The sequence below is a fragment of the Ovis aries genome, chromosome 2 (assembly GCF_016772045.2).
Source record: "Ovis aries strain OAR_USU_Benz2616 breed Rambouillet chromosome 2, ARS-UI_Ramb_v3.0, whole genome shotgun sequence".
NCBI classification, from domain to species: Eukaryota; Metazoa; Chordata; class Mammalia; order Artiodactyla; family Bovidae; genus Ovis; species Ovis aries.
The window spans coordinates 59497909-59519917 of NC_056055.1; the positions used below are offsets into that span (position 1 = coordinate 59497909).

The following is a 22009-nucleotide window of genomic DNA, read 5'->3' on the forward strand; positions in this document are numbered from 1 at the left end:
CCACATCTTGGGTCACAAATCAAATCTCAGTTAATTTAAGAAAACTGAAACCGTGTCAAGCATCTTCTCTGACAGCAACGCTATGAGACTAGATATCAATTACAAGAAAAAACTGTAAGAAAAACAAACACATGGAGATTAAACAACACATTTCTAAATAACCAACAGGTTACTGAAGAAATCAAAAGGGAAATCAAAAAACTTCTAGAAATAAATGACAATGTAAACATGACAACTCTAAAACCTAATGGGATGCAGCAAAAGCAGTCCTAAGAGGGACGCTTATAGCAATACAATCCTACCTCAAGAAACAAGAAAAATATCAAATAGACAACCTAACTTTACACCTAAAACAAATGGAAAAAGAAGAACAAAAAAAAACCCAAAATTAGTAGAAGGAAAGAAATAATAAAGGTCCAAGAAATAAATGAAAAAGAAATGAAAGACATAACAGAAAAGATTAATAAAATGAAAAGCTGGTTCTTTGAGAAGATAAACCATTAGCCAGACTCAATAGGAAAAAAGAGAGAGAAGAATCAAATGAACAAAAGTAGAAAAACAAAGAAAAGGTTACAACAGACAAATGCTCTTGCACTGTTGGTGGGAATGTAAATGGATACAGCCACTATGGAAGACAGTATGGAGATTCCTTAAAAAACTAGGAAAAAAATCACCATATGACCCAGCAATTCCACTCCTACGCACATACCCTGAGGAAACCAAAACTGAAAAAGACACATGCGTTCCACTGTTCATTGCAGCACTATTTACAATAGCTAGAACATGGAAGCAACCTAGATGTCCATTGACAGATAAAAGGATAAAGAAGTTGTGGTACATTTTCATAAGCGTTTTATTTTATAAGAGTACCAGGAGTCAGACAGTTAACTTGAAAAGATATCTTTGAAGAAACAAATTTTAATCAGTTATGAAGAGGAAGAAGGCCAAGAGGATACTAGAAAATAAAATACAAACGGGAAGCATGTCAGAGCACATGACTGACGGTTCAAATAAGCCATAGGGAGAAAAGCAAGTAGCACATCTCAGAAAACTAAGTCTAGATAGGAGAAAAAATGAAAATAAACTGAAACAACACAACAAACAATTGGTACAAAGTCTTAACCGCCTAAAAGCAGTGTGGAATTGACATGGAAAGAAAGTCAGAGTAAAGTCTTCACTGAGAAGTATTTAGATAAAATCAACTTCTCAGTGTGACTGTTCCCATAAATACACGCAACAATGAGGAACAGATGGAAAAAATGAAAAGAGAGTTTAAAAGCTGGTGCAATAATAATCTAAATTAGGCTCTCCAAGACGAAAGAAAAGTATTTTATAGAATAAGGTTGGAGAGTATGTAGCTACTTTCCTAAAGTGATACACACTAAATATAAAACAGTTTACAATTACGCTGACAAATAAATAGAAAACTCACAGTAGTGATTTTTCCTTTTCTCTTGACTGGAAGAAATGGGCATGCTCTCACTTGGAGATCTTTAATGGCAGCAGTCATTGTATCATTTTCAAAGTCACCTAGCCAATATATTTCACACTGTGTTGTAATGACTAAGGCAGGAGCATCATTTCTTGTCATATCAGCGACAAACACAATTTCAGGATTTTTAATAGTGATATTCATTTCCCACTTTTCTGATTGCTGTTTAGGTACTAAAATAAAAACACAGACAATGTCTTAAAATAGCTGTAAATCTTTTTTATATTATGAAAAATTATTTATAGGAAAATGATATCTCCATTTGAAGTAAAAAGCAAAATAAAAATACTTAGATCCCAAAAGAATTTACTGCAATTCTCCTACTGTAAGATTTAAAGAACTCATAGCCATTAGAATATTTTAAAATGTGAGGGGGAATCTCTACTATTTAATGGCAGAGCTAAAAATAAACCTAGTTTCTAACTCTTAGCTTGACACTCTTTCTACTACACTACAAGGAATGAAATATATAAAAGATAACAGAAAATTATAAATGTAGCAAGAATAAAAGAACTTTAGGGACTTCTCTGTGGGGTCCAGTAGGTAAGACTCTACACTTTCCCTGCAGGGAGCCTGAGTTCAATCCCTGCTTGAGTGGCCTGGCCAGAAAGCAAAAATAAGCATATAAATAAAAGACAAGTTTAAGTTAAAATACTATCTTTAATTATGAAAAGGAGTCATTGTATCATTATTGTCTCCTTCCAAGAAAATCTTTCAAATTATTGTCTTCAAAGAAGTATAATTACTTATTTTAACATTGGTCTCATAATTGTTGAACCCAGTATCTACTTGTGCCTTGAAAAATACAGAAACTATCTTATCAGAAAACACATTTAAATTTTCCTCTTACCTCTGAAAAATAAAGATTTCTAACTTACTGATCCACTTAACCTCATCATCTAGAAGGATAATCAAGCTAAGTGTTATTATAGCACTTCAGTAACAGATATGGAATATTTTAGCCAGTAACTAACCTTCTTCTTTAGCAGACCATGTTTGAACATTGGTTTCTACAGCAGTGCCTGTAGTGTAGGCCTCAAGAAAGACATTTGCAACTGTCAGCAGAAATTCCACACTTGCACAAATATACATTTCTTGAAGGACTATATCAGCCACCCAACCATCTCGGATTGTCCTATACCTTACATCCATCATGTCCTTTTTGTCAAACCCAACCGTCAGTCCTATCATTCTGAAAAACACAATCACAATTCCTGTGAGTGTCCTGCACATAATCAAATATACCAATAAAACTCAAAGGTCTCTCATTGCTTTCACCGACAGCAAGCCAATGTTTTGAAGTCATTTCCCTTAGTAAGATAAGAGAAATAATAAATTTACAGACTTCAGGAGCACAACTGTTTCATAATATAGGAAGTATATCCTTAAGAAATTATCAGAATTTTGAAATCTCAGCATATTTTTTCCACAAATTTTCATATATTACCCATTACGATTGTATGGATTAATGATTCAGGTAATAGAGATTAATTTAAAACCAATTTAATTACACTGATTATTTCTATTTAACTCTTGTTTTCTATTCAACCATTCAGCAAAAATAGCACATAAACAGGGCATTTAAAATGCTGACTGAGAACTATGGAATCAATTGCATTAAAGCTTTGAAGATTTCAGGATACATGCAGAAAATGCAATTTTGAGAGCAAGTTCTATAAAATATACCAACCATTGCTCAATAAAAATTTAAAACACTATTACCTAGGAGTTGCCTTCTTGATATGGGGCCTTTTATCATCTAAAATACAGTTTTTTAATGAGAAGGAAGAAAATGTTGAGTCATCTGTACACACTTTTAAAGTGCTTATAATATTCTCCAACTTAAATTCAGCAAGTATCAGAGAAGGATCACGAATATCTGTAAAGGAAGTCTGAGAAAAAAGAAATCAATACAAATTTTACACAAAAATTTAAAATATATTTTAAGATATGAAATACCACATTCTCTATTTCCAAGAGCTCATAATGAAAGGCATATATTAACTTTAAAATATCATTTTTCATATCAAAGGCTATATGTAAGAAAACTCATTTTAAAAGGCAAATAGTTAAATATTAACGTGAAAAGTGCAACAATTTTTCTCAAAGGAACAGATACAACAAAACACAGGAAACAGCAAAAATATAGTTTTTCTTCTTCAGCTTACCTGTTTAGGACCTGGACTGTACAGTACCATGGTGAGATAATCAGTTCTGAAACTCATATTTAGTGTTGTCTTAACTTGAGAAGCATGTGAATGTACTTCTACCACAGCAGCTGTCACTACAGTTGTTCCTTGGAAAAATTAGTTAGTGGATAAAAGAAAAAGATCAGGAATGGTAGAACTCATTACAATAGAATTAAAGTAAATTTAACGTAATTATTAAATAAATGGGTATAACATAATATTTTTCAAAAAATTCAAAAAGATTAAAAAATTCAGATGTTGAACTCACTTAACTCCAGGGTTAGCATTCTTTACATAATAATCTGGGAGTATAAAATAAACTCCTGGTTTACTTTTAATAAACTCTTGGTTTAATTTTTGTGAAATGAGAATAAAAGAACTAACCCCTGGGTCTGTTTTGGCAATTCAGGAAAATAGCATGTGTAAAATGCAGACCAGAGTAACTGGCATACGTGTTTTGTATTTAAATTTTACTTCAAAAAAACTAAAACCAAACAAGATGCTTTAGATGACATTTTTTAAATGTTCCACTAACCAAAAGGATCCAAAATTCAATCTTTCCTACATTTCATATTTTGGAGCAAGGTATTATATACACATGGTACATATTAAATGGATTCTGAGACCTAGTAATCCTTCTCTTGGCTGTATTGCTCTGTCAGTGATTACTAGTTGAACAGGAATGTGATCGTGGACATTCTTGCTCTGTTCCTATTTTAGATGGAAAACTTTCCACTTCACCATTAAATATGCCTTTTAGATATTTCTAGTTTTATCACAAATAGGTGACTTATCAAATGCTTTTCCTGCATCTATTCAGGAGATATAATTTTTTCTCCTTTTTCTCTTAATTTGGTATTACCTTAATTGATTTTTGAGGGTTAAATGAACTCTGCATTTCAGTATAAGTCTAAGTCAAATGACAAATCCTCTATGCTTATTGCTGGATTTAGTATGCTATGCTGTTAAGAATTTTTATTCCTGTGTTCATTAGGGATATTAGGTGCAATATTCTTTCCTCAAAGTTGTTTTTTATTTTTTATTTGGATTTTTGGTATCAGGCTAATGCTTGCTTTATAAAATGACTAAGGAAGTATTCCCTCCTCCTCTATTTTCCAAAAGGTTTAACACTGGTATCTTACTTTAATGTTTAACAAAATTCACCACTGAAGTTCAACTCTTTTAATAGATGCAGAACTACTCATCTTATTTCTATTTCATCCTATGTCAGTTTTGGTGACTTTTTCCAAAAATTTTTACATCTCATGTAAGTTGTAGAGTTTATTATCACAAAATTATTTATATATAATTTCTACACAGTAGAAAGTAAAAATGCCTTTCTCAGCATGACTGACTACATAGAAAACCCTAAGAAGTCTCCAACAAATTACTAGAATTAAGAAATCAATTTAGCATTTTTAACAAGATATAGGGTTACTATGCAAATATCAATTGTATCAGTAATAACTGAGAAATATACTTTTAAAAATATTTGCGGTAGCATAAAAAAACATACTTAGGAAGAAGTTCAACACAATTACACAAGACTGCTACACTGAAAAATCTCAGTATTGAGGCTGAAAAATCTCAGTATTTTAAACGAAGAGACTAATGTGTGCTCAATCACTCAGTAATATCCAACTCTTTTTGACTCTCTGGATTGTAGCCTGCCGGGCTTTTCTCTGTCCATGGAATTTCCCAGGCAAGAATAACTGGAGTGGGTTGCCATTTCCTTCTCTGGGGGATCTTCCAGACACAGGGATCAAATCCACATCTCCTGCATTGCAGGTGGATTCTTTACCTGCTAGGCATCATTTACTTCCTCTGTTGCTGCAACACAACACATGCATCTCTCAAGGAAAAAAAAAACAAAAACAAAAACAGTATCTTTTCACACATTCTAAAAATGGCTCAAAATCATGCAAAACTTAGTTTACTTCACTTCTGCAACAGAATGTACTATATATATTTCTCCCTTCTTTGGAACAGAAAACATGTCTTCCTCTCCCATATTACTTAATGTGGCAGAGTTAATACCTCATTCTACATGTTACATAGAATTTATGTCATTTTTCTTAAGACATTTGTCCTTTTTTTCTTAAAACATTCTAAATTGCTTTTTAAATGAAAACCAAGCACTTTCTAGCCCAGTAACAGATAATTTGGGGATTCCTTTTTAATGTTCTCTGTATTTGAATCCCATGTTTTCCCCTTTCCTGGATTCCCCTTATTTGCTTTGCTAGAATATATTTTCAAACTACCAGCATACCTCAGACACTGCAAGTTTGGTTCCAGACTACTACAATAAAATGAATACCACAACAAAGCAAGTCACACAAACTGGTTTTCCAGTGCATATAAAATGTTATGTTTATACTATATTATAGTCTACAATAATGCAATAGCATTATGTTTTTAAAATATATATACCTTAATTAAAAACTAATTTTGTTAGAAAAGTGGCACCCAGATAGACTTTCTTGGCTCAGGGTTGCCACAAACCTTAAATTTGTAAAAAATGCAATGTCTGAGAAACACAATAAAAATGAAGTGCAATAAAATGAGCTGTACCTGAATGGGTATAAAGAAAGTAAACTTAGAGTCACTGGAAATCTAAAAATTGTTTTCACATTTGGATGACTGACCATATATGGAATCCTAACTTCAAAATTATCTTCCTTAAAAATATATTTTCCAATATTACCCCACTGTCTTTTATCCTCCATCAATCCCATCCCATCCAGTTTCATTCATGATGAATCTGATTCCACTCACTTTTTTTTCCTAAGCCCTAACAGGCAGCCTAGTATTCTTCAATATTACTTCTGTTGTTCTGACATTTCACGAAAATGTGTTTGCATGGAGAGTATTCAATCAGCTGGAAGCTGGGTAGATTCTTTATATCCAAGAATTTGTTTCAATATTTACTTAGTTTTATAGAGTTCTCTTTTAAGAACTCTTTCTTATCTTAGGAAGACAGAAGGTAGTGATGGTAGCATTCAGTTCTTATACTCTTAGAATTCTGTTTTTATGAATTAGTTAGTTTTCTGTTCACTCTCTTTTTCTTTCTTCAATTATTTTTGTCTCATTAGAGAAACACTACTCTGTTTATCTTGTCTGCTTTTATGCTTGGGTTCTTATGATTTTCTTTATATCTGACCATTAATATTTAACTATAAAGTACTGGGTTGGTTATTCCAGCTAGTAAGAATGATGATTCCTATAATGTTATAAATAAATGTAAGGTTGTTTCTGGGACTTCCCTGGTGGCTCAGATGGTAAAGCGTCTGTCTACAATGTGGGAGACCTGGGTTCGAGCCCTGGTTTGGGAAGATCCCCTGGAGAAGGAAATGGCAATCCACTCCAGTACTACTGCCTGGAAAATCCCATGGACAGAGGAGCCTGGCAGGCTGCAGTCTATGAGGTCGCAAAGAGTCGGACACGACTGAGAGACTTCACTTCACTTCACTTCAAGGTTGTTTCTTTGCTGGGATTCTGACTGGAAAAGCTGTGCAATATGTCAGGCCTTGGCAAGTGGGGATCTTGCAAACTAGTAGATTTCAGTTTGAGGTAGGGAGACTTGGGGTTCCCCCAAAATACCAGAATGAGGAGAATTTACTCTAGTGAAGTAAAATCATCTAGTAGTTCTAATTAACCCAATTTCTTTATGTGCTGGTATTGAACTTAGACCCTAGTTAGGTTTCTACATAATAAATTAAATCCAACATTGGATGCAGCCTTCTACTGAGTTACGATTCCCTCTGCTCTATTTTATCCATGTATCCTCTAAATATTTGCTGGAGTCCATCACTAATGAACATCCTCTTTTGAGACTGCTAATATTTTGATACTTCTAATATTAATATGAAATATTCCATTGGAACATATGCTTCACTAGGAACAAGGGAGAAGAGAAAGGATGAGGAGAAAACTTGAAAACTGAAAAATAGGAAGTTAAGGGGAGTTAGGATAACAAGAAAAAAATTTGATTCAAAGAAAAAAAATCAACAGAATGACTACTAACAGATAAATCAGAACTACTTGAGTAAGATTAGCTAGATAGAAAAGGTTTATAAATCTTATTTTACCCAAACGTACAATTAGGGAGAATGAAAGGAAGGACAGAAGGAAGGAAGAGGGGGACTAATTTAAGGTTAAGATATACCTGCTGGATGGTGTGAAGCAGTAGTAGCACCACTAGTAATGCTGGACTGATCTTTTGTTACTTCATGTGAAGCACTATCACCTTCATACCATATGTTGCCATATAATGTTTTAAAAATGGTCGTTATATCTTCTTGACTAAGAATGAACTGTTAAAAAATTAAGATTTGACCATTTCAACATTACTACTTCATGTAGCGAAAAATTTTTATACAAGAAAAACTGTTTTATTTCAAACCCCTGCAAAACCAACTTTTAACACATTAGATAATTCTATTAACTGAATGTTTCATTTTCTAAATGACCATGTATTCTTTAGTACCCTGTGAAATACAGAACTAAATTAAATAATAAATAATAAATAATAAATAAAATAATAAATCCAGAACACTTCGTTTAACACCATACACAAAAATGAATTCAAAATGGATTAAAGACTTAAACATAAGCCCAGAAACTATAAAGCTCTTAGACGAAAACACAGGCAGTACACACTTCAGCATACATAACAGCAAGATTCTTTGTCCCACCTCCTACAGTAATGGAAATAAACAAAAATAAACAAATGGGACTTAAATAAACTTAAAGTCTTTTGCACAGCAAAGGAAACAATCATCAAGATTAAAAGATAACCCTCAAAATGGGAGAAAATAATAGCAAACAAAACTGACAAAGGATTAATCTCCAGAATATACAAGCAGCTCACACAGGTCAACATCAGGAAAACAAAAAACCCAATCAAAAAATGGGTAGATGAACTAAACAGACATTTCTCCATAGAAGACATTCAAATGGCTAATAATCATACAGATTATGATTATCAACGTCACTCATTTATTAGAGATATGCAAGTCAAAACTGCAATGAGATATCACTTAACACTGGTCAGAATAGTCCTCATCAAAAAAATCTACCAACAATAAGTGTTTGACAGGGTGTGGAGAAAAGGGAATCCTCTTGCACTGCTGGTGGGAATGTAAATTGATACAGCCACTATGGAGAACAGTATGGAGATTCCTTAAAAAACTAGGAACAGAACTATCTCATAACCCAACAATCCCACTACTGGGCATACACCCTGAGAAAACCATAAGTGAAAGATATCGTCATAAAGATAGTATGTTACTGGCACAAAAACAGAAATATAGACCAATGGAACAAGATAGAAAGCCCAGAAATAAACCCATGCACCTATGGGTATCTTATTTTTGACAAAGGAGGAAAGAATATAAAAGGGGGCAAAGACAGACTCTTCAATAAATGGTGCTGGAAAAACTGGACAGCTACATGTAAAAAAATGAAATTAGAACGCTTCCTAACTCCACACACAAAGATAAACTCAAAATGGATTAAAGACCTAAACCTAAGACCAGAAATTATAAAACTCTTAGAGCAAAATATAGACAGAACACTCAATGACATAAATCAAAGCAAGATCCTCTATGATCCACCCACTGCTGCTGCTGCTGCTGCTGCTGCGTCGCTTCAGTCGTGTCCGCTCTGTGCGACCCCATAGACGGCAGCCCACCAGGCTCCCCCATCCCTGGGATTCTCCAGGCAAGAACACTGGAGTGGGCTGCCATTTCCTTCTCCAATGCATTAAAGTGAAAAGTGAAAGTAAAGTCGCTCAGTCGTGCCGACTCTTAGCGACCCCATGGACTGCAGCCTACCAGGCTCCTTCGTCCATGGGATTTTCCAGGCAAGAGTACTGGAGTGGGTTGCCATTGCCTTCTCCAATCCACCCACTAGAGTAATGGAAATAAAAACAAATGTAAACAAGTGGGACCTGATTAAACTTAAAAGCTTTTACACAGCAAAGGAAACTATAAGCAAAGTAAAAAATAACCCTCAGAATGGGAGAAAATAAAAGCAAATGAAACTGACAAAGGATTATGCAAGCAGCTCATACAACTCAATGCTAGAAAAACAAATAACCCAATCAAAAAGTGGCAGAAAGACCTAAACAGACTTTTCCCTAAGGAAGACATACAGACGGCTAACTAACACATGAAAAGATGCTGAACATCACACATTATTAGAGAAATAAAAATAAAAACTACAATGAGGTATCACCTCACACGGGTCAGAGAGCCATCATCAAAAATCTACAAACAATAACTGCTGGAGAGGGTTTGGAGAAAAGGGAACACTCTTGCACTGTAAATGAATACAGTCACTAGGGAAGACAGTATAGAGATTCCTTTAAAAAACTAGGAATAAAATCACCATATGACCGAGAAATCCCACTCCTAGGCACATACCCCGAGGAAACCAAAATTGAAAAAGACACATGTATTCCACAATAGCTAGAACATGGACAACCTAGATGTCCATCGACAGATGAACGGATAAAGAAGTTGTGGTACATATACACAATAGAATATTACTCAGCCATAGAAAAGAACACACTTGAGTCAGTTCTAATGAGGTGGATGAACCTAGAACCTATTATACAGAGTGAAGTCAGTCAGAAAGAGAAAGATAAATATCATATTCTAACACACTTTTACGGAATGTAGAAAAACGATATTTAACAATTTATTTTCCAAGGCAAACCATTCAATATCATGGTAATCCAGGTCGATGCTCCAACCAGGAACGCTGAAGAAGCAAAGTTGAACAGTTCTATGAAGACCTACAAGACCTTCTAGAATGAACATATTAAAAAGATGTCCTTTTCATTATAGGGGACTGGATGCAAAAGTAGGAAGTCAAGAAACACCTGGAGTAACAGGCAAATTTGGCCTTGGAGTACAGAATGAAACAGGGCAAAGGCTAACAGAGTTTTGCCAAGAGAATGCACTGGTCATAGCAAACACCCTCTTCCAACAACACAAGAGAAGACTCTACACATGGACATCACCAGATGGCCAACACTGAAATCAGATTCATTATATTCTTTGTAGCCAAAGATGAAGAAGCTCTATACAGTCAGCAAAAACAAGACGGGGAACTGAATGTGGCTCAGATCATGAACTCCTTATTGCCAAATTCAGACTTAAATTGAAGAAAGTGGGAAAACCACTAGACCATTCAGGTATGAACTAAATCAAATCCCTTATGATTATACAGTGGAAGTGAGAAATGTAAGGAACTAGATCTGAGAGACAGTGTGCCTGATAAACTATGGACGGAGGTTCGTGACATTGTACAGGAGACAGGGATCAAGACCATCCCCAAGAAAAAGAAATGCAAAAAAGCAAAATGGCTGTCTGAAGAGGCCTTACAAATAGCTGTGAAAAGAAGAGAAGCAAGAAGCAAAGGAGAAAAGGAAAGATATACCCATCTAAATGCAGAGTTCCAAAGAATAGCAAGGAGAGATAAGAAAGCCTCTCTTAGTGATCAATGAAAAGAAATGGAGGAAAACAGAATGGGAAAGACTAGAGATCTCTTCAAGAAAATTAGAGATGTCAAGGGAACATTTCATGCAAAGATGGGCTTGATAAAGGACAGAAACGGTATGGACCTGACAGAAGCAGAAGATATTAAGAAGAGGCGGCAAGAATACACAGAAGAACTGTACAAAAAAGATCTTCACAACCCAGACAATCACGATGGTGTAATCACTTACCTAGAGCCAGACATCCTGGAATGTGAAGTCAAGTGGGCCGTAGGAAGCATCACTACGAACAAAGCTAGTGGAGGTGATGGAATTCCAATTGAGCTATTTCAAATTCTAAAAGATGATGCCGTGAAAGTGCTGCACTCAATATGCCAGCAAATTTGGAAAACTCAGCAGAGGCCACAGGACTGGAAAAGGTCAATTTTCATTCCAATCCCAAACAAAGGCAATGCCAAAGAATGCTCAAACTACCACACAATTGTACTCATCTCACACGCTAGTAAAGCAATGCTCAAAATTCTCCAAGCCAGGCTTCAGCAATATGTGAACCGTGGTGCAAGCTGGTTTTAGAAAAGGCAGAGGGACCAGAGAACAAATTACCAACATCCGCTGGATCATCAAAAAATCAAGAGAGTTCCAGAAAACATCTATTTCTCCTTTATTGACTATGCCAAAGCCTTTGACTCTGTGGATCACAGTAAATTGTGGAAAATTCTGAAAGAGACAGGAAGACCAGACCACCTGACCTGCCTCTTGAGAAACCTGTATGCAGGTCAGGAAGCAACGGTTAGAACTGGACATGGAACAACAGACTGGTTCCAGATAGGAAAAGGAGTACATCAAGGCTATATATTATCACCCTGCTTATTTAACTTATATGCAGAGCGCATTGTGAGAAATGCTTGGCTGGAGGAAGCACAGGCTGGAATCAAGATTCCCGAGAGAAATATCAATAAGCACAGGTATACAGATGACACCACCCTTATGGCAGAAAGCGAAGAACTAAAGAGCCTCTTGATGAAAGTGAGAGAGGAGAGTGAAAAAGTTGGCTTAAAGCTCAACATTTAGAAAACCAAGATCAGGGCATCTGGTCCCAACACTTCACGGGAAATAGATGGGGAAACTGTGGCTGACTTTGTTTTTCTGGGCTCCAAAATCACTGCGGATGGTGAGTACAGCCATGAAATTAAAAGACGCTTACTCCTTGGAAGGAAAGTTATGACCAACCTAGACAGCATACTCAAAAGCAGAGACATTACTTTGCCAACAAAGGTCCGTCTAGTCAAGGCTATGGTTTTTCCAGTGGTCTAGTCAAGGCTACAGAAGGCAACGGCCACCCACTCCAATACGCTTGCCTGGAAAATCCCACAGATGGAGGAGCCTGGTAGGCTGCAGTCCATGGGGTCGCCAAGAGTCAGACATGACTGAGCGACTTCACTTTCAATTTTCCCTTTCATGCATTGGAGAAGGAAATGGCAACCCACTCCAGTGTTCTTGCCTGGAGAATCCCAGGGATGGGGAGCCTGGTGGGCTGCCATCTATGGGGTCACACAGAGTCGGACACAACTGAAGTGACGTAGCAGCAGTCAAAGCTATGGTTTTTCCAGTGGTCATGTATGGATGTGAGAGGTGTACTATAAAGAAAGCTGAGCGCAATAGGATTGATGCTTTTGAACTGTGATGTTGGAGAAGACTCTTGAGAGTCTCTTGGACTGCAAGGAGATCCAACCAGTCCGTCCTAAAGGAGATCAGTCCTGGGTGTTCACTGGAAGGACTGATGTTGAAGCTGAAACTCCAATACTCTGGCCACCTGATGCGAAGAGCTAACTCATTGGAAAACACCCTGATGCTGGGAAAGATTGGGGGCAGGAGGAAACGGGGACCACAGAGGATGAGATGGTTGGATTATAATCACCAACTCAATGGACATGAGTTTGGGTATGCTACAGGAGTTGGTGATAGACAGGGAGGCGTGGTGTGCTGCAGTTCATGGGGTCACAAAGAGTTGGACATGAATGAGCAACTGAACTGAACTGAATGCAGAAACAGACATAGAAAATAGACTCATGGACATGGGGAGAGAGAAGAAGGTGAGATATATGGGAAGAGTAACATGGATCTTACATTACCATATGTAAAATAGAGAAGCCAATAGGAATCTGTTGTATAGCTCAGGAAACTCAAACAGGGGCTCTGTATCAACCTAGAGGGATGGGATTCGAAGGGAATTAGGAGGGAAGTTCAAAAGGGAGGGCATATATGTATACCTATGGGTGATTCATGTTGAGTTTTGACAGAAAACAATAAAATTCTGTAACGTAATTATCCATCAGTTAAAAAATAAATAATTTTTTTAATGAAAAAAAATCTTTTTACAAAAAAAGAAAAAAGAAAAGATCAACATTCAATGCATTCTAGTTTATACACATGAGCTACTATCTCTTTTCTGACCGAGGTATTTTTACATAACTTGTACATACAAAATGACTTATGTCCCCAAACAATAATTTTTAACCAACAAAAGATACATCAATAAGTATTCAAAAGTTACCTCCATGGGCTTTAGCTGAGCATTTACATTGAAACAAGGAACTTCCTGGAACCACTCCCATGATAAATTTCGCTCAACCATCACCTCAAGATTTAATGGCAATAGTAGATCCAGTACTTCCTGATATGCATCATTAATATATTGAGTCCTATGAGTAAAAATAAAATTGTTTTGAATAAATTTCATACAGTATCAGAAAAAATTAATCATTTATATATAAATAATAGAAATCAATAATTTTGTGTGTGTGCAGAGGAAAATAGAATCAAATAGTCTTTCCATGCAAGATGAAAGACATTCTACCTCCCTAGAAACCTAGGTGACTTTTCTCTGAGCTGAAGTTCTCTGTGTTGAAGAAAAAAATAAAACTTTTAAATAAGATTTTTATAGTATATTAAAAAGTTCCAAAAATACACATGTTGGACATAAAACTCTTAAAATGTGAATTTTCTCTACATAAAACATAAAATACATTATACAAGACCTTAATATGAAAACATTTAAATTCACAGATTTACACATGTCAGATTACTACTACATATCCCCTTACTTGATAAGAACCTAGTTTGCAAATATGAAACTTCTATTTTTGCAGATCAAATATAATTGAATATGTACAATTTTATATTAAGGTGAACCACATTTGCCTTTCCAACTCCATGTAAGGGTAGGACTGATGCTCAGGAATTATGAAAAGACTAGTTGGTTACCAAATGCCTTTCAACTGACATGAGACCAAAGCAGCCTCCCAATATACCTTCAAATGACAACCTCAAAGTGGTCCTCCTAAATAAAACATCCACACTTTAATTGGTAGCAATCACATGGCGCTGGAATGGTGGCTGCATGGCACTGGAGCGGTGGTGAGGAGATACCGCACGTCCAAGGTCAGGAGCTGCGGCTACACTTTGCTCGAGTGGCCATGAGGAGATACCCCACATCCAAGGTCAGAGAAACCCCAGCAAGATGGCAGGCGCTGGAGTGGTAGCTGTGTGGCACTGGAGCGGCTGTGAGGAGATACCCCACGCCCAAGGGCGAAGGAGAAGCCCCCAAAAAACAGGAGGAGAGGCGAACTGATGTTTAGAATCAAACCCCATTCCCACCAGAGACGCTCAGAGGGCTCAAACAAACCTTGTGCACACCAGGACCCAGGGTCCCCACAGAAACTGAGTCAGAACCGTGTTTGAGCGTCTCCTATGGAGGTACGGGTCTGCAGTGGACTGCCACAGACTGGGGCTCTGGGTGCAGCAGACCTGGGTACTAAGCCCTCTTAGAGGAGGTCACCATTGACCCCACCATAAAGCTGCCAGAACTTGCACAGGACTGGGAAATAGACTCTTGGAGGGCAAAAACAGAACCTTGTGTGCACCAGGACTCAGGAGAAATGAGCAGTGACCCCCACAAGACTGACCCAGACTTGCCTGGAGTGCCCAGGAGTCTCCAGCAGAGGCGTGGATCGGTGGTGGCCTGCTTCAGGGTTGCGGGCAATGAGTATAGCAGTACATGCACAGGATCTTCCGGAGGAGGTGACCATTATCTTCATTACCTCCACCATAGTTTGGGTCCAGATAAATAACAAGGAGGGAACACAGCTCCACCCATCAGCAGAAAATTGGATTAAAGATTTACCGAGCATGGCCCCGCCCATCAGAACAAGACCCAGGTTCCCCCTCAGTCAGTCTCTCCCATCAGGAAGCTTCCATAAGCCTCTTAATCTTCTCCATCAGAGGGCAGACAGACTGAAAACCACAATCACAGAAAACTAACCAATCTGATTACATGGACCACAGCCCGTCTAACCAAATGAGCTGTGCTGTGTAGGGCCACCCAAGATGGACAGAACATGGTGGAGAGTTCTGACAAAATGTGGTCCACTGGAGAAGGGAATGGCAAACCACTTCAGTACTCTTGCCTTGAGAACCCCATGAACAGTATGAAAAGGCAGGAAGATAGGATACTGAAACGTGATCTCCCCAGGTTGGTAGGTGCCCAATATGCTACTGGAGATCAGTGGAGAACTAACTCTAGAAAGAATGAAGAAAAGGAGCTAAAGCAAAAACAGCACACAGTTGTGGATGTGACTGGTGATAGCAGCAAAGTCCGATGCTATAAAGAGTAATACTATATAGGAACCTGGAACGTTAGGTCCGTGAAATTTGCAAGGCATACCGGAAGTGGTCAAACTGGAGACAGCAAGCGTGAGGATTGATATTTTAGGAATCAGACAACTTAAACAGACTGGAATGGGTGAATTTAACTCAGATGACCATTGTATCTACTACAGCGGGCAAGAATTCCATAGAAAAAATGGAGTAGTGTCAGAAAACAAGAGTCCAAAATGTAGTACCTGGATGAAATATCAAAAATGACAGAATAATCTCTGTTCTTTCCAAAGTAAACCATTCAATATCAACGTAATCCAACTCTATGCCCGACCAACAATGCTAAAGAAGCTGAAACTGAATGGTTTTTAAAAAGACCTACAATCTTCTAGAACTAACAACCAAAAAAGATATCCTTTTCATTATAGAGGACTAGAATGCAAAAGTAGGAAGTCAATAAACACCTGGAGTAACAGGCAAATTTGTCCTTGGAGTACGGAATGAAGCAGGGCAAAGGCTAATAGAGTTCTGCCAAGAGAACGCACTGGTCATAGCAAACACCCTCTTCAAATAACACAAGAAAACACTCTACACATGGACATCACCAGATGGCCAACACTGAAATCAGATTGATTATATTCTTTGCAGCCAAAGATGGAGAAGCTCTATATAGTCAGCAAAAACAAGACCGGGAGCTGACTATGGCTCCGATCATGAACTCCTTATTTCCAAATTCAGACTTAAATTTAAAAAAGTGGGGAAAACCACTAAACCAGTCAGCTTTGACCTAAATCAAAACCCTTATCATTATACAGTGGAAGTCACAAACAGATTCAAGGGATTAGACCTGATAAGAGTGCCTGAAGAACTATGGACAGAGGTTTGTGACATTGTACAGGAGGCAGGGATCAAGACCATCCCCAAGAAAAAGAAATAAATTCAGTTCAGTTCAGTCTCTCAGTCGTGTCCAATTCTTTGCGACCCCATAAATCGCAGCACACCAGGCCTCCCTGTCCATCACCAACTCCTGGAGTTCACTCAGACTCACGTCCATCGAGTCAGCGATGTCATCCCACCATCTCATCCTCTGTCGTCCCCTTCTCCTCCTGCATCAGAGACTTTTCCAATGAGTCAATTCTTCACATGAGGTGGCCAAAGTACTGGAGTTTCAGCTTTAGCATCATTGCTTCCAAAGAATCCCAGGGTTGATCTTCAGAATGGACTGGTTGGATCTCCTTGCAGTCCAAGAGACCCTCAAGAGTCTTCTCCAACACCACAGTTCAAAAGCATCAATTCTTCAGCACTCAGCCTTCTTCACAGTCCAACTCTCACCATACATGACCACAGGAAAAACCATAGCCTTGACTAGACAGACCTTAGTTGGCAAAGTAATGTCTCTGCTTTTGAATATGCTATCTAGGTTAGTCATAACTTTCCTTCCAAGGAGTAAGCATCTTTTAATTTCATGGCTGCAATCACCATCTGCAGTGATTTTGGAGCCCCCAAAAATAAAGTCTGACACTGTTTCCACTGTTTCCCATCTATTTCCCATGAAGTGATGGGACTGGATGCCATGATCTTCGTTTTCTGAAAAGGCAAAATCGCAAAATGGCTGTCTCAAGAGGCCTTACAAATAGCTGCAAAAAGAAGAGAAACAAAATGCAAAGGAGAAAAGGAAAGATATACCCATTTGAATGCAGAGTTCCAAAGAATAGCTAGGAGAGATAAGAGAGCCTTCCTCAGTGATCAGCGTAAAGAAATAGAGGAAAACAATAGAATGGGAAAGACTAGAGATCTCTTCAAGAAAATTAGAGATACCAAGGGAACATTTCACGCAAAGATGGGCTCGATACAGGACAGAAATGGTATGGACCTAACAGAAGCAGAAGATATTAAGAAGAGGTAGCAAGAATACACAGAAGAACTATACAAAGAAGATCTTCATGACCCAGATAATCATGATGGTGTGATCACTTACCTACAGCCTGACATCCTGAAATGCGAAGCCAAGTGGGCCTTAGGAAGCATCACTACGAACAAAGCTAGTGGAGGTGATGGAATTCCAGTTGAGCTATTTCAAATCTTAAAAGATGATGCTGTGAAAGTGCTGCACTCAAGATGCCAGCAACTTGGGAAAACTCAGCAGGGGCCATAGACTGGAAAAGGTCAGTTTTCATTCCAATCCCAAAGAAAGGCAATGCCAAAGAATGCTCAAACTACCGCACAATTGCACTCATCTCACACGCTAGTAAAGTAATGCTCAAAATTCTCCAAGCCAGGTTTCAGCAATATGTAAACCGTAAACTTCCAGATGTTCAAGCCAGTTTTAGAAAAAGCAGAGGAACCAGAGATCAAATTGCCAACATACGTTGGATTATTGAAAAAGCAAGAGAGTTCCAGAAAAATATCTATTTCTACTTTACTGACTATGTCAAAGCCTTTGACTGTGTAGACCACCACAAACTGTCTGGAAAATTATTAAAGAGATGGGAATACTAGACCACCTGCCCTACCTCTTGTAAAATCTGTATTTCTCAAGGTCAGGTCAGAAAGCAACAGTTAGAACTGGACATGGAACAAGCGACTGGTTCCAAACAGGAAAAGGAGTACGTAAAGGCTGTATATTGTCACCCTGCTTATTTAACTTCTATGCAGAGTACATCATGAGAAATGCTGGGCTGGAAGAAGCACAAGCTGGAATCAAGATGCCAGGAGAAATCTCAATAACCTCAGATATACAGATGACACCACCCTTATGGCAGAAAGTGAAGAGGAGCTAAAAAGCCTCTTGATTAAAGTGAAAGAGGAGAGTGAAAAAGTTGGCTTAAACCTCAACATTCAGAAAACCAAGATCATGGCATCTGGTCCCATCACTTCATAGCAAATAGATGGGGAAACAGTGGAAACAGTGTCAGACTTTTTTTGGAGGGGCTCCAAAATCACTGCGGATGGTGATTGCAGCCATGAAATTAAAAGACGCTTACTCCTTGGAAGGAAAAGTTATGGCCAACCTAGACAGCATATTAAAAAGCAGAGACATGACTTTGTCAACAAAGTCCATCTAGTCAAGGCTACGGTTTTTCCAGTAGCCATGTATGGATGTGAGAGTTGGACTATAAGGAAAGCTGAGCACTGAAGAATTGATGCTTTTGAATTGTAGCATTGGAGACAACTCTTGAGATTCCATTGGACTTCAAGGAGATCCAACCAGTCCATCCTAAAGAAAATTAGTTCTGAGAAAATTAGTTCTGAATACTCAGTGGAAAGACTGATGTTGAAGCTGAAACTCCAATACTTTGGCAACCTGATGTGAAGAGCTGACTGATTTGAAAAGACCCTGAAGCTGGGAAGATGGAAGGCAGGTTGAGAAGGGGACGACCAAGTATTAGATGGTTGGATGGCATCACTGACTCAATGGACATGAGTTTCAGTAAATTCCGGGAGTTGGTGACAGACAGGGAGGCCTGACATGCTCCAGTCTATGGGGTTGCAGAGTCAGACACGACTGAGTGACTGAACTGGTAGCAAATCCCAAATTCTCTACTGGGGAATGAAATTATAACTGCAGAACTTAGATTATCACTTATACAATTGGAGAGATGTTAGAGTCACCAAGGATCTCCTGGAATTCCTAGTAGCTCCCCTGGTGGGTCAGGTGGTAAAGAGTCTGCCTGCAATGCAGGAGATCCAGGTTCAAAAGATGCCCTGGAGAACAGAATGGCTACCCACTCTAGTATTCTTGCCTGCAGAATTCAATGGACAGAGAGGTCTGGAAGTGTACAGTTCAATGGGTCACAAAGAGTCAGACACAATTGAGCAACTAACAGTTTCATAGGGTAACGTTTTACTTATCATTTATGCATGCTTGCAATCTCCTTTGATGGTACTAAGTAGAGGAATCTAAAAGCTCTAAGAGGATATTAAATTTTTAATACAGTTTTAAGAGGTGATATTAAAATATATAACTATATCATAAGTCATTAAGTCAATCTTATATTGTTAAAAAATATACTGTTTCTAATTCTTCACTATAATAAATAATAATACTTGGATCATTATCTTTGTACATCTCTGAGTAAATTTCTTCTTCTTGACTAATTTCAAGAAATATTAACTGCTGGGTGAAAAGATTGCTTCATCTGGAAAAACTTTTTCTTACCAGTACTACCCAAACTTTGGAAAAGGTCAGTTTTCATTCCAATCCCAAAGAAAGGCAATGCCAAAGAATGCTCAAACTACCGCACAATTGCACTCACATCACACGCTAGTAAGGTAATGCTCAAAATTCTCCAAGCCAGGTTACAGCAATATGTGAACCGTGAACTTCCAGATGTTCAAGCTGGTTTTAGAAAAGGCAGAGCAACCAGACATCAAATTGCCAACATCCGCTGGATAATCGAAAATGCAAGAGAGTTCCAGAAAAACATCTATTTCTGCTTTATTGACTATGCCAAAGCCTTTGACTCTGTGGATCACAATAAACTGTGGAAAATTCTGAAAGAGATGGGAATACCAGACCACCTAACCTGCCTCTTGAGAAACCTGTATGCAGGTCAAGAAGCAACAGTTAGAACTGGACAGGGAACCACAGACTGGTTCTAAATAGGAAAAGGAGCACGTCAAGGCTGTATATTGTCACCCTGCTTATTTAACTTATATGCAGAGTGTATCGTGAGAAATGCTCAGCTGAAGGAAGCACAAGTTGGAAACAAGATTGCCGGGAGAAATCTCAATAACCTCAGATATGCAGATGACACCACCCTTATGGCAGAAAGTGAAGAAAAACTAAAGAGCTTCTTGATGAAATTGAAAGAAGAGAGTGAAAAAGTTGGCTTAAAGCTCAACATTCAGAAAACAAAGATCATGGCATCCAGTCCCATCACTTCACGGCAAATAGATGGGGAAACAGTGGAAACAGTGTCAGACTTTGCATTTCTGGGCTCCAAAATCACTGCAGATGGTGATTGAAGCCATGAAATTAAAAGACACTTACTCCTTGGAAGGAAAGTTATGATCAACCTAGACAGCATATTAAAAAGCAGAGACAATACTTTGCCAACAAAGGTCTGTCTAGTCAAGGCTATGGTTTTTCCAGTGGTCATGTACGGATGTGAGAGTTGGACTATAAAGAAAGCTGAGCACAGAAGAATTGATGCTTTTGAACTGTGGTGTTGGAGAAGACTCTTGAGAGTCCCTTGGACTGCAAGGAGATCCAACCAGTCCATTCTAAAGATCAGCCCTGGGATTTCTTTGGAAGGAATGATGCTAAAGCTGAAACTCCAGTACTTTTGACACCTGATGCGAAGACTTGACTCACTGGAAAAGACTCTGATGCTGGGAGGGATTGGGGGCAGGAGAAGGGGATAACAGAGGATGAGATGGCTGGATGGCATCACTGACTCAATGGAGTCTGAGTGAACTCCTGGAGATGGTGATGCATAGGGAGGCCTGGCGTGCTGCGATTCATGGGGTCGCAAAGAATCGGACACGACTGAGAGACTGAACTGAACTGAAGATCTGTCAAATTTAATAGGGAAACAATACTATTTCACTGTATTAATTTTCATTTCCTTGATTATTAATGAAGTTGAACATTTCTATTAGCTAGGTACCAGCTATTATTGTTCCTGAAAAGAATCATTTAGTCTTGTTCTTTACTAATTTTTCAAATTATCATTTTTCTTACTGTCTTAAAATATGTAATGATTTTCATTTTTTATTAAAGATGTTGCCAATTATCCTATATGGTAGCACTTGGCTTTGGTAATTAATATTTAGAAACTTATATTTTGAACAGTCAAAGCCAACTGATATTCTTCCCTTATCATTTTCCTTCTGTTTTCAGTGCTCAATTTATCAAGTTTTTCTCTACCATATAACTGGTACTTATGTGTTATTTGTCCTTAGTTTTTCAAGATCATTATTGAGATAATTCATATACTATTAACGTATGATTCACTCCATTTTAGTTTTTTTATTACTGGCATTATGCTCTGGGGACATTTTAAATAGCAAAATTACCAAGGAAAATACTTTAAATGCAAAAAAAAAAGCGGGGGCACAATAAAAGGAACACATGTCTACAGCAGAAGAGCTTACAAAAGACAGCAGGGTATTCTTTAACACCTCAGCTGGGAACACAGGCCTTGGGAGACTCAAGCATCTTGC

General features: G+C 37.9%; 1 protein-coding gene across 4 annotated transcripts in view; it reads right to left on the reverse strand.

Annotated features, from left to right (window-relative positions):
• VPS13A (vacuolar protein sorting 13 homolog A) overlaps nucleotides 1-22009 on the reverse strand; it is a 270963-nt gene that overhangs the window by 106703 nt on the left and 142251 nt on the right. For all 4 annotated transcript variants that reach the window (XM_027964486.2, XM_027964487.3, XM_027964488.3 and 1 more), the window contains exons 34-39: nucleotides 13740-13887; nucleotides 7847-7994; nucleotides 3661-3788; nucleotides 3215-3384; nucleotides 2467-2684; nucleotides 1433-1665 (exon numbers count right to left, since the gene is read on the reverse strand). In XM_027964486.2, the coding sequence (XP_027820287.2) occupies nucleotides 1433-1665; nucleotides 2467-2684; nucleotides 3215-3384; nucleotides 3661-3788; nucleotides 7847-7994; nucleotides 13740-13887 (1045 nt within the window). The remainder of the gene's footprint in view (nucleotides 1-1432; nucleotides 1666-2466; nucleotides 2685-3214; nucleotides 3385-3660; nucleotides 3789-7846; nucleotides 7995-13739; nucleotides 13888-22009) is intronic.